At 42.0% G+C, this 12,793-nt stretch overlaps 1 protein-coding gene across 5 annotated transcripts in view; it reads left to right on the top strand.

The window, feature by feature from the left end:
* Positions 1–12,793, top strand: part of ELF1 (E74 like ETS transcription factor 1) — a 90,237-nt gene that overhangs the window by 34,467 nt on the left and 42,977 nt on the right. For 3 of the 5 annotated variants that reach the window (XM_083624322.1, XM_083624324.1, XM_083624323.1), the window contains one exon: positions 6,634–6,919. The exons of 1 other annotated variant lie outside the window; for it this stretch is intronic. In XM_083624322.1, coding sequence (XP_083480448.1) covers positions 6,848–6,919 — 72 coding nt within the window. In that variant the 5' untranslated portion in view covers positions 6,634–6,847. Of the gene's footprint in view, positions 1–6,248; positions 6,436–6,633; positions 6,920–12,793 lie in introns of those variants that run through there. One more of the 5 variants, XM_083624325.1, reaches the window with a different exon arrangement.

Below are 12,793 nucleotides of genomic sequence, written 5' to 3'. Positions count from 1 at the left end.
CAAGAAGGTTACCTAAGAAAATCATGGCAGAACCCGTATACAGTCATACCTCAGCTCCCGAACGCCTTGGGAGTTGAATGTTCCGGCTCCCAAACAATTGAAAACGGGAAGTGAGTGTTCTGGTTTTCGAACTTTTTTTGGAAGCTGAACATCCGACGCGCTTCTGCTATTGTTTCCGGCGTGCCTGCGCAATCGGGAACCAATCGGAAGCTGTGCCTTGGTTTCCAAACTTTTTGGAAGTCAAACAGACTTCTGGAATGGATTCCATTTGACTTCCAAGGTACGTCTGTATTATTGAGAGACAGGACTTTGTTCTGAGTAGGCACAGCCAGTCCATGCTGATCTCTAGCTGTTGTTTGCTTGCCATAGTTTATCTGTTCTGTTCCTTGTAAGGATTCTGTGGGGCTGCAAGGTACCCCAGAGGTAGGAAAGTGTTTCATTGTATTTTGTTTGCTTCTCATTTTTCATTCACTGCTTCTGCAATGCACCTGGATTAGGTGTATTTTCTTCACTTTCCTGCTTCTTTGCTGGAAACTAAACACAGCACTGAGGATGGGGCAGAGCTTTCCTCAGCAAGCGTTCCCTGGCAGACGCTGAAGTTCATGATCAAACTAGCCCTTTGCCCACATTCCCAGCCTTGAATTGTGTTCCCAAAACATTTGTTCTATGATCACATGCTTGGCTTCATCGGCTTTTAGATCCTGTTGGTTTCACCAGAGCTTAAAAACTCCCAGCACTACGACTACTGCTACTACTACAGACCCTCCAAGGGTCCCTATTTTCCAGGGACATCCCTGATTTGGAGAAACCTTCCTGGTTTCTGATTTGATCCCAGAATGTCCCACTCTTCCTTAGGATGTCCCTATTTTCATTGGAGAAATGTTGCAGGGTATGGAGTTATCTGACCCCCGACCCGTCTGAAGGCAATCCTGTATAGGAAATGTTTTTTGAAAAATGTTTTGTGTTTTATTATGTTTTGATATATGGAAGCTGCCTAGAATGCTGGGGCAACCCAATAGTATGTGTGGGGTATAAATAGTAAAATGATCCTTATGGAATGGGATGTCCCTATTTTCATTGGAGAAATGTTGGAGATTATGCTGCTGCTACTAGTTCCTTCCTTTCACCAGAATGTCCCAGCGCAGGTTGCAGGCAAATAAAATGCAGCACAGAAAACAGTTTAAAACAAATTGTAGTTTAAAAGAAATTGGGCTTGTTGCATTAGCAATTTTATAGAACTATTGTCCGCTTTTCATTTTCTCTTTAGGTTTTTGCTGTTTTTAACTTTGATTACTACAACTGAGTTGTCTCTATCCTACAGTTCCATAAAGAGCCCTGAAACAAAGGATTTATGCTAGCGTAATATTTTGGATGTGCCTTTCTAAGAGCAGAGGAGGGATAGGGTTCGTTGATTCCATAGGGTTATGAGCATTTTGCACAGTAAAGGTTTCTTAAAAGGAAGATGCCATTTCTGAAAGTGCACCATGTGGCTGGTCTCCAAGACCAAAGTCACTGGTCTCCAGTGACTGACCTCTCCACTTGCATCGAGCTAGAAAGTCGCCTGTGTTTCTCTCCTGGGCAGGCTGTGTGGTGCTTTCTCTTTTCATCAGCTAAGCCTGCCTTTTCAGTTCAGTTTTTCTCAGCATTTGTAATTAGCATTTGAAAAACCTCTTAGCCCAGGACAAACCTGTCCAGTGGATAATGCATGTAAATAAAAAGGTGCTAACATAATTCATACCTTACAGAGCATGTTTGTGCTTTTCTTCCTTTTGACGGGTGTAGTTAACAGTAGTTAACAGTCAGTAGAAAGCGCATACAAGTTTCAAAGCTTTGTGCAAAATGTATACAGTGTTTCTTAAGTGTTACCAGCAATTGTATTGGATAGAGTTGAGGGAAGAGCTGTGAGAAGTGGCAGAAAGAGAGAGCTCTAAAAATAGCAACAGCAAAGGGAGTTTTCTCAGGGGAGCAATGGTTGACGAATGGCAAGCAAGAAGAGGTGGAAGCGATGGGATGGAAAGAGAAATATCCGCGTTAAGGATACAGTGCTCATCCCTGAGAGCAAGAACTGGTCACTTGTGTCTTCCATTGCTTAGATTGTCAAATGCTTCAAATTTAACTTTGCAGTCAAGTGTGGATTGGGTTATACGTCTTTTGCTTACTTTGAACAGCTACTTATTGCAGGAAACAAACAGAAAGCAAACAGAAACCTGACAGCAGGGAGCAATTATTAAAACTACTGCTTACAGTGTTTATATGAAAATGTGAACTTCTATCAGTATCGTAAGTGAATGGGTGTATTTAAAATACTTCTTGCAATAATAGAAAAGCAAGTCAAGAACCTTTATAAAAGATAATTTATGTCCCCCCCCGCCCTTTGTATCTGCTTTCTGAGCAAGTTCGTTCTGACATGACATAATTTTTTTTTGCTGCCTGAAATACTTTAAAGTGAATATATATATATATATATATATATATATATATATGTTAAGATATATTAACATCTAGGAATATAACTGTGTTTATAAGTCTTATTTTAAAAGTATTTTATGGCATTTTGTACATAAAGGGGTCCTGTTGGTACTGAAAGGGGTTAAATATGAAACAACAGGTATAGGCAGATCTCAGTATGTGATATGTTTAGTTGTTTTGCAAGGGCTAAAAGTCCTGGCTCTCTGTAATCTGACACAAGGATAGTGCAGGCACAGTCCTGAAGGAAGAGAGACAGCAATGTGTACAAACTGGAATTTCTGGTCTAGCTGAATCATACCAGCTGCCTGCCCTACTAGAGATGTGACTGTTCATGTTGGTCACACTTGACAGCAACTGGGAGGGAGGAAGACCATATTAATATATTAGCATCTTCCAATAAGATAGATTTAAACTGTAAGAGGCTTGCAAATATATGTAATATATGCAGCCTTCAGGCACCTGTGGGCTCCAAATCTACAGTGGTACCTTGGTTCTCAAACTTAATCCGTTCTGGAAGTCCGTTCCAAAACCAAAGTTTTGCAAAACCAAGGCACGCTTTCCCATAGAAAGGAATGCAAAATGGTTTAATCCATTCCAGACTTTAAAAAATAACCCCTAAAAAGCAATTTAACATGAATTTTACTATCTAACGAGACCATTGATCCATAAAATGAAAGCAATAAACAATGTACTGCAGTCACACAATCAATCAATCAATCAATCAATCAATCTGTAGCTGAACGGGTTCCACACAGTCACCCACAAGAAAGAGCCACAAAAAAACCACAAAATCAATAGCAAAAAACAGACAGACCTCAGCGTAACACTCAAATCAGAAGTGTGGCGCTCAGAACGGAAGTGTGGCACTCAAAATGGAGCACGTTTGGCTTCCAAAAAAGGTTTGCAAACCTGAACACTTACTTCCGGGTTTGCAGTGTTTGGGTTCCAAGTTGTTTGAGTACCAAGGCATTTGAGAACCAACTGTACTCAGTTTGTTGATATTTCTACCCATCTCTTTATATAAGTCCTCAAGGCAGCTTAAATTAAACTTTAAAAATTGTAGCACTGTAGAGTTGGAAGGGACCTAGAGAGTTATCTAGTCCAACCTGCTGAAATGCATTAATCTCAACAAAATCTATACAAAACAAAGCAATATATACCAAAAGCAAATCTTTTTTTTAAAAAAAATACTATGTGGATGAGGCTTCTGGATAAATGCTCTGTATTCTTGCTGGAATATCAACATTAATTGCCTTTTCTGGATTAATATGAGGGACCTCTCTGTCATGGTGTAACTTAGCCCTTTGCCATTTTCTACATGTCTTGACTGGATGTTCACAAACTGTATTCAGATGTAATATGGACTGCCTCCTGAATGTTCATATGATGGTTGATACTTTTGTATAGTACTTTCAGGTGTTTCATTACTTTCAGGTGTACAGTACTTTCAGGGTAGATATCCTTAGAAATTAAAAGTGTCCGTAATTTTTTTTACCCAAGTTGGTTGAGAAGCTGCTTGGTTTCTACTGGTGATAACAGAATAAATGATACAAGGAGAGAACTATAGCCTAAGATAGGAAAATAAGTGGTAAGGGAACTCCTAGCTGCTTTAAATGAATTCAGATCTCCAGGGCGTGGTGAGCTGCACCCAAGGGTACTGAAGGAGCTTGTGGATATAATATCAGAGCCTTTGTCTATTATCTTTGAGAATTCTTGGAGAAGAGGTGAGGTCCCTGAAGACTGCAGGTGGGCAAATGCCCCCATCTTCAAAGGGGGGGGGGGGAGAAGACCCAGGTAACTACTGACCAGTGAGTTAGAGGTCCATACTAGGAACCGCTCTAGAATAGATAATTAAACAGTTAGACTATGGGCATTAAAAATAGGAAGTTATGATTACTAAAACCAAGCATGGGTTTCTCAAAAACAAGTACCGGTAATGCCAGACGAATCTCCTTTCTTTTTTTGATAGGGTTACAAGCTTGGTGAATCAGAGGAATGCTGTGGACATAGTGTATCTCAGTTTCAGTAAGACTTCTGACAAATGCATCCCCCATGATAGTCTTGCAGAGAAGCTGGTAAAATGTGGGCTGGATGAGATAACTGTGAAATGGATTTGTAGCTGGTTGATTGATCAGACCCCAAAGAGTGCTCACTAACGGTTCCTCATTATCCTGGAGAAAAGTGACAAGTGGGGTGCTACACAGTTCTGTTCTGGGCCAGTTGATGTTCGACATACGTATAAACTACTTGGATGAAGGTATTCACTTGCAGGTGACACCAATTTGGGAGGGGTAGCTGATGCCTCCGAAGACAGAATCAGAATTCAAAATGACCATAACAGTTTGGAGAACTGGGCCCAGACTAACAAAATGAATTTCGGTAGGGACAAATGTAAGGTTCTGCACTTAGGCAGGAAGAACTAGATGCACAAATATAGGATGGAGGATAACTGGCTTATTAGCAGTACATGTGAAAGGGATCTAGGTGTCTTGGTGGACCACAAGCTTAACGTGAGTCAACAGTGTGATGCAGCAGCAAAAAAAAGCTAATGCTATTCTTGGCTGCATCAACAGAAGTCTAGTGTCCAGATCAAGGGAAATAATAGTACCACTCTATTCTGCCCTGATCAGACCACACTTGGAATACTGTGTCCAGTTTTGGGCACCACAATTTAAGAAGGATGTTGACAAGCTGGAAGGTGAGCAGAGGAGGGCAACCAAGATGATCAAGGGTCTGGAAACCAAGCCTCATGAGGAGTGCTTGAAGGAAGCTGGGTATGTTTAGTCTGGAAAAGAGGCTGACAGGAGATATGATAACCATCTTCAAATATCTCAAAGGCCGTCACGTGGAGGATGGAACAAACTTGTTTTTCCCCTTGCTAGGACCTGAGCGAATGGCTTCAACTTACAAGAAAGGAGATTTCAACTAAAGATTTCAGGAAGAACTTTCTGACAGTTAGAGCTGTTTGAAAGTGGAACAGACTTCCTCCTTAATTGGAGGTTTTAAAGCAGAAGTTGGATGTCATCTCTCAGGGATGGTTTAGTTGAGATTGCTGAATTGCAGGGGTTAGACTAGATTGCACTTCCAACTCTACATTTTATTATTTTAAGTATGCAAAGCTAAGAACCCAGGCACCAAGAACTGTGTTACTTCTTAGAACTAATCAGAAGAACTTTAGTTTCTAATGCACACTGAATATGAGGATTCATTGTAAGGAAAGGGGGAGGGGCACTGCAATGTTGGCAGGGATTATTAGGGAATTTCTGACCTAACAGTGGAGTTTGATGCAGCGCATCTATAGGAAATAAAAATGAAGTACGATCAGCTGCGTTTGTGACCTCCTGAAAGCTTCCACTCCAATATGGGTTTGGTACAAAAACTCTCTGAGTACAAATATCCAGAGGACTGCCAAAATTAAAGAACATCACACATCATATCTTGATCTCATTTATGTTTTGCTTTTAATAGCGCTGCTTTGACTATTTTTATCTCAGGTTAGAATTTTGATATAGCTTATCACTTCCTGCTAAACTGATTTAGTCCAAATTTATACATGGTTTGTTAGAATGAAAGAATTGTAAGTCTATCTCCCCACATGTTGCAATATTCCTAGTGCAGTTTTGTTTATCGAGTTTTGTAGCATACAGTTCTTTGCATGTCTCATTTGCCATGACGTGGTCAGTGTTTCCTTCCTGCTGTTTACAAGCCGGTGTTAGAGATAAGAATACACTCACGTTGCATTTACACAGGGTTGAAAAAAATGCCCAAATATCTGTTCACTTAGGGGTGGCAAAAGACTTTTTTGCATCTTTAGATCAAAAACAAGCAATGAGTCTTAGGAGTGTGGTAAAGAGAGACATTTTCTTAAACCAGTAATAAGTATATATTGCAAAGTTGGATCGGCTTGAAAGGCAGAAATGTGTTACGTGGACTGGTGGCATTCGATCCCTCCAGTCACCTTAGATGGTGGGTTTTCTGATTACTCCATTGTATTTCTGTTTGCTGGCTGCTAGAAAAGTGTGCTTCCCAATTATAATAATAAAGCATTTGTCTGTTTTAAGTAATATTAGTAAGGTGTTAAAAAATAAAGAGATGGACTTTATAGCGTCTTCTTTGATTTTATTTTACATTTTTTATGACTGTGATCTTGATTTTGTTTTTCAGTGGCCTTTGGATTACAAGAGTATTCAGGAAGGCATTTTCTAATTGACCTGTCTGTGAATAGTAGAATCCAGGAAGATTGTATAAGAATCTGGGTACCTGAGTAACTTCAAGATCGTCTACCCCACACAACTCATTTCTGATGATAAACTCTGTTTCTTTACATTGAAGGAGCATTTTCCCCACATGCAGAACTGAAATCTTGGAATGCTTTATTATGGCAGCAGCTGTACAGCAGAATGACCTAATGTTTGAATTTGCCAGTAATGTTATGGAGGATGAGCAACAGGTAAGAGAGAAATAAAATAAACCATGTTGGATAACCACTGGTGTATTCTACGCAAATATTAAAAGCGTTATTTTACTTTTTTCCCTTTTGAACCTTTGATTCTAATCACAAGGGAAATCCTGTGCACATCTATGAATTGCTTTCTAGTGTATGTGTGTTTATGAGCAATTTAGTTGATAGGCTTCATGCCTTAAGACTTTATAACACCTATAATTCTCCAGATGGATGAGAAAAAGCAAACTGAACTTGAATCCTAGCAAGACTGAGGCATTGTGGGTGAGTGGTTCCTACATCTGAGAAACTGGTGAATTGTTTCCTCTGGATAGGATTGCACTCTCCCTGAAAGAGGAGGTTGATTGTCTCAGAGTACAGTGGTGCCCCGCAAGACGAATGCCTCACAAGACGGAAAACTCGCTAGACGAAAGGGTTTTCCGTTTTTTGAGCTGCTTCGCAAGATGAATTTCCCTATGGGCTTGCTTCGCAAGACGAAAACGTCTTGCGAGTTTGTTTCCTTTTTCTTAACACCGTTAATACAGTTGTGACTTGACTTCGAGGAGCAACTCATAGAACGCAGTGTACATAGTAGCCTTTTTTGAGGTTTTTAAAGACTTTGGTGATTTTTGAAGCTTTTCCAAAACTTCTTTTGCAGCCATTTGGTAAGTTAAGCTTTTAAAACTTTTTTTGGGGGGGTTGGATTTTGGGTTGGGGTGTTTGGAATTCAAGGACCTGGTGTTGGAGAGGGGTTTGCAAGAATCTGGAAGCTTGTGTGTTTTTTCTGCATTTTTATGATTTTTTGTGACCATTGGGGCACTCTGCTGTTTTTTTAAAAAAATTCTGGATTTGAATTTCTGTGTGCTGGGTGGCTGGGGGAACAGTTGGGGAGGAGTTTGCAAGAATCTGGAAGCTTGTGTTTTTTCCCCTGCATTTTTATGATTTTCTGTGACCATTTGGCCACTCTGCTGTTTTTTTAAAAAAAAATCTGGATTTGAATTTCTGTGTGCTGGGTGGCTGGGGGAACAGTTGGGGAGGGGTTTGCAGGAATCTGGAAGCTTGTGGTTTTTTTTCTGCATTTTTATGATTTTCTTTGACCATTGGGCCACTCTGCTGTTTTTTTAAAAAAATTCTGGGTTTGAATTTTGAAATGCTCTTTACAGTATGTGTGACTTTAAAGAGCACTTAATAAACTCTTGTACCAAATTTGGCTTTGTTTGGACTTTTTTTGACCATAGGAACGCATTAATTGATTTTCAATGCATTCCTATGGGATTTCGTGCTTCGCAAGACGAAAAATTCGCTAGACGAAAAAATTCGCGGAACGAATTAATTTTGTCTTGCGAGGCACCACTGTATCTCTGGATCCAGTCTGTCACTGTAGGTCCAGGTCCAGGTAGCCTCAGTGGCTAGAAGTGCCTTCTAGCAATTGCAACTGGTATGACATACACAAGTTTCCCTTCCTGGACCAGGAAGGCTTGGCATGGATTACTCCAGGGTTGGATTTACTACAAGGTGCTCTATGTAGGACCTCCCTTACACTTGATCTGAAAGTTGCAGTTAATGCCGAGTGGGGTGGCATGTTTGCTGAGGGAGGCCTTGTCAGCATATAAGATCTGTGCTCGGAGAACTGCAGTGGTTGCCCATTTGCTCCTGGGTGAAGCTCAAGGTACTACTGGTAGTAAGTGAATCAATCTTTTAGTGTGGCAAGCGCACACACTTTGGAACTCCTTGCTTATTGACACTAGGCAGGTGCCTTCACTATGCTCTTTTTGGTGCCTACTAAAAACACCTTAGGCAAGCCTATCCACACGTGTAGAATGTTGACCATGTGTTTTAATCTAGGTTTTAGCTTATTGTTGATTTTAACTATTTTTTTAATGTTTTAAATAGTTGTTTTTAATTACTTTTGCTGCTAATGTCATCGTTTTCTTCTTTTTGTAACTGCTTTGAGGGTTTTTTTAAAACAATTGAGCAGTATCTAGGTGACAACCATTTCGCTCAGGGGTTCCGTTCCTGGCCTCCCGTGTGTGTTGGTGTGCATATAAGCATGCCGTACCCCATTAGACCCCCTTCTGCTGCCTTCTGGGTCCAAAGGCACCTCTGAGCAGCCAAAAATGATTATGTTGGTGTCAACTGTTATTATTGCAGATAGATAAAATAAATGAAGGGTGGCTAAGCTGTAGCTCCCCGGACGGCAGCTCCCGCTATACCTGACCATTAACAGTGTTGGTTGGAGCCAAAGAGCCACAGTTTAGCCAACTTTGTAGCAAAGGACTGAGCAGCTTTTATTGGCACTTTGCCTCTTGAAATGTTTGGCACTTGTGTATCCTTCAAGAAGAGTGTCCTGTCTTCTGGCCACGGCTGAAAAGTTGTGGCTTTCTCCCTCCCCCTTTCTGTGCACAAGCAAAAGGCATGAGGCAGAGGGGCGAGAGGGCAGTCAAGGCAGCTCAGAATTTGGGTGTGCTTTTTCCAGAGGGCCTTGCAAACTGAGGTGCTCATGGCCCTTGAAGAATCCTGGGGAGCTGGGCTGAATCAGAGGGTACCACAGGCCCACTGTCTGTGCTTGAGTGGGATCATCAGTTTGGCAGGGCTGGGCTGGGAGGAGCCCTCTTGCATCTGCAAACCCTGCTCAGAGAAAGAGGGAAGGGGACATTTGATTATTATTTTATTTTGCAGGTTGGGGGCTCACAGAATCATATCAGGGAGTGAACAGTAAAGGGAGTGATCAGTAAAAGCAAGGTTTTGTGGTTTTTTAGAAAATGACTAGTTGGGGGGGTAGTTGGGAGCTATAGAAAATCTTTTGGCATCATAGTACCATAGTGAGGGACCCATGGGATCAGTCAGCAAAAACATTATTTAAAAAACCCTATAAGTTAAAAAAAAAAATAGGGGTAAAATTTGGAGACGCCTTGGGAGGGGCAAAAAAACCTTATGGCATCATATTGAGAGAACCATAGAAGCAATCAATTAAAAAAAATTGATTATTATTTTAAGAAATGACAAATTTCAGGGTAGGATGGAGTTTGGAGACTGTGTATGGTGACATCAGGTTATCCACCCTAGTTTAAATAATGAAGTACTTGGGCTAACACGTTAGTTAAAAGCAGATTGAAATTAAAAATCCATAAGGCCCATTCAAAAGCTAATAAAGTTGGACCCAAGTGTACACCCTTGGGAGGGATCTGGGACCAGCACTGTGAAGGCCCTGCATCTGCTATCTGTCAGTCAAGTAGGCCTTAATGGTAGAGCCTCTGAGGCCGGTCATAAGGCTGGGAAGGGGGCAAGAGCCGTTCAGAGAAATTGGTCCTAATCTGTTTAGGCCTTTAAAGGTCAACAGCAGGACTTTTAATTGGATCCACAAACGAATAGTTTGCCATTGCAACTGGTATAATGACCCCAAAACCTGGTCCCAACCACTCTCCAGGCAGCTGCGTTCTGATTTCTGAACTGTCTTCAAAGGCAGCGCATGCCAGACATTGCAATAGTCCAGGCTGCTTTTCTCTGCATAAAGTTAACAACTGATGAACCAGCTTATGCTGGTGAAAGGTGTCCTAAGCCATGAATCCCGCCTTGTGCCTCCACAGATAGTGCAGAGTTCAATAGAGAGCCAATCTCCATACTTGTCTTTCAGGGGATGTGCCTCCCCATGCCAAACCAATTGCAAATCTCCAGATATACAGTAGATGGCATCTCACTTCAAACCAACCGATGATTTTCTTCTGCAGCATCATATACACATTAAACAAATGGAACCTTGTGGGATTGTGCAGGACAAATCCCATGGAGAGGCCCAGCCAGTTAATACAACTACCCTCTGAGTAGGTCCCAAAAGGGAGAAGGGGAACCACTCAAGCCAATGCCTCAAATTCCCAAGACTACATGAGGGCCTCCAGTGTCAACCACTATCAGGCACACACTAGGCTGCTGGCAGCAAGAAAGCAGGTAAAATGTTTGAGGGGGGTGCACATGACAATGGTCTCACCCCTTCACTTGCTGATACCCATTTTCATCAGTTCTCAGTTTTGGGGGGTAGAGACAAGCTTGTAGCATGTCAGACAGATCAGTTTGCTTTGAGGAGAGTTACAGAATTTACTTTGCTATGAAATTCTTCTTCGTTGTGTCTAATTTATACATTTAAGCTTATTTAGATCAGAGCCTAAAGCTAGAAGCGTTTTTGTACAAGGACCTGAACACTGTGTAAATTGATGGACTGGATGAGGGTCAATAAATGGAGCTTGATGGAGGCAAGTGATTCTTGTGTCTGGAAGATTGGCCAGTTGCCTATTCTGGTTGTGTTTGCATTCCCTTTGGAAAAGCAGGCTCGTAGTTTGTGCTCCTGGATCCAGCCTTGTCAATGGTAACCTTCGGTAACCTCAGTTCTAGGAGTGCCTTTCACAAGCTGTGGTTAGCACACCAATGACAGTTATACCTTGGGTTACGGACACTTCAGGTTGTGTGTTTTTGGGTTGCACACTGCGCCGAACCTGGAAGTACCGGAACGGGTTACTTCTGGGTTTTGGCGCATGAGCAGAAGCGCCGAATCGCGACCCGCGCGTGCGCAGACGCAGCACTGCAGGTTGCGAACGTGAGGCACCCGAGCAGCCACTGTCCTGCCATTCTTCAACTGTGATTTATGCATTGGTGACCTCAGGACTTGATTACTGCAATGCATTCTCTGTGGGGCTACCTTTGGGTCTGGTCTGGAGGCTCCAGCTGGGACAGAATGACGTGGCTAGATTGATGGCAAGGGCAGACTACTTGCCATACGTAACGCTGTTGCTTGAACATTGGCTTCATGAATTTTCAAGTCCCTTAACAACTGGGGGTCCAGGATACCTTAAGGACAGCCGATTCCAATCACTGAGATCTCTAGGGGAGTCTCTTTTTTTGTGGCACCCCATGGCTCATATCTAGCAGAAGCCACACATTCAGTATTGTGGGCCCAGGTCTATGGAACTAATTTCCAGCTGAGCTGATACAAGCCACCACTCTGTTGAACTTTGGGCACTTGGCAAAGTCTTTCCTACTCCCAGAGGCGTTTCTCCTTAACATTTAAACCTAGACTGCATCTTAAAAAGTAGAGACATCACCTTGCCAACAAAGGTCCGTGTAGTAAAAGCTATGGTTTTCCCAGTAGTGATGTATGGAAGTGAAAGCTGGACCGTAAAGAAGTCTGATCGCTGAAGAATTGATGCTTTTGAATTCTGGTGCTGAAGGAGACTCTTGAGAGTCCCATGGACTGCAAGAAGATCAAACCTATCCATTCTTAAGGAAATCATCCCTGAGTGCGCACTGGAAGGACAGATCGTGAAGCTGAGGCTCCAATACTTTGGCCACCTCCTGAGAAGAGAAGACTCCCTGCAAAAGACCCTGATGTTGGGAAAGATTGAGGGCACAAGGAGAAGGGGGCGACAGAGGACGAGATGGTTGGACAGTGTTCTCGAAGCTACCAGCATGAGTTTGACCAAACTGCGGGAGGCAGTGGAAGACAGAAGTGCCTGGCGTGCTCTGGTCCATGGGGTCACAAAGAGTCGGAAACGACTAAACAACAACAAATAAATATTAAGTCTACCCATTGAATTTTGTTGTTTTTTGTACAGCACATAGAAATTTGAGTGGTATAAAATACCTAATGGTATAGAACAGCTCATCATCATCCTACTTTGGTGGGGAGGGCGCAGGAGAACAAGATTCTAAGCACAGGAAGCAGCCTTATACCAAATAATTTTTTATTAGTTTCCCAATATTTCCCCAATAATAGCCCAACTATAGCAATATCAAGGATGCAGCTTTATACCATACCAGACTATTGGTCCATCTCGCCTAGTTTTATCTCTTCCGACTAGCAGTCACTCTCCAGGGCTTCAGGCAGAGATCTTT

The sequence above is a fragment of the Podarcis filfolensis genome (genome assembly GCF_964270895.1).
Source record: "Podarcis filfolensis genome assembly, chromosome: 7".
NCBI classification, from domain to species: Eukaryota; Metazoa; Chordata; class Lepidosauria; order Squamata; family Lacertidae; genus Podarcis; species Podarcis filfolensis.
The sequence above is the reverse complement of the archived record's forward strand: the minus strand, read 5'-3'. Positions and strand labels throughout refer to the sequence as shown.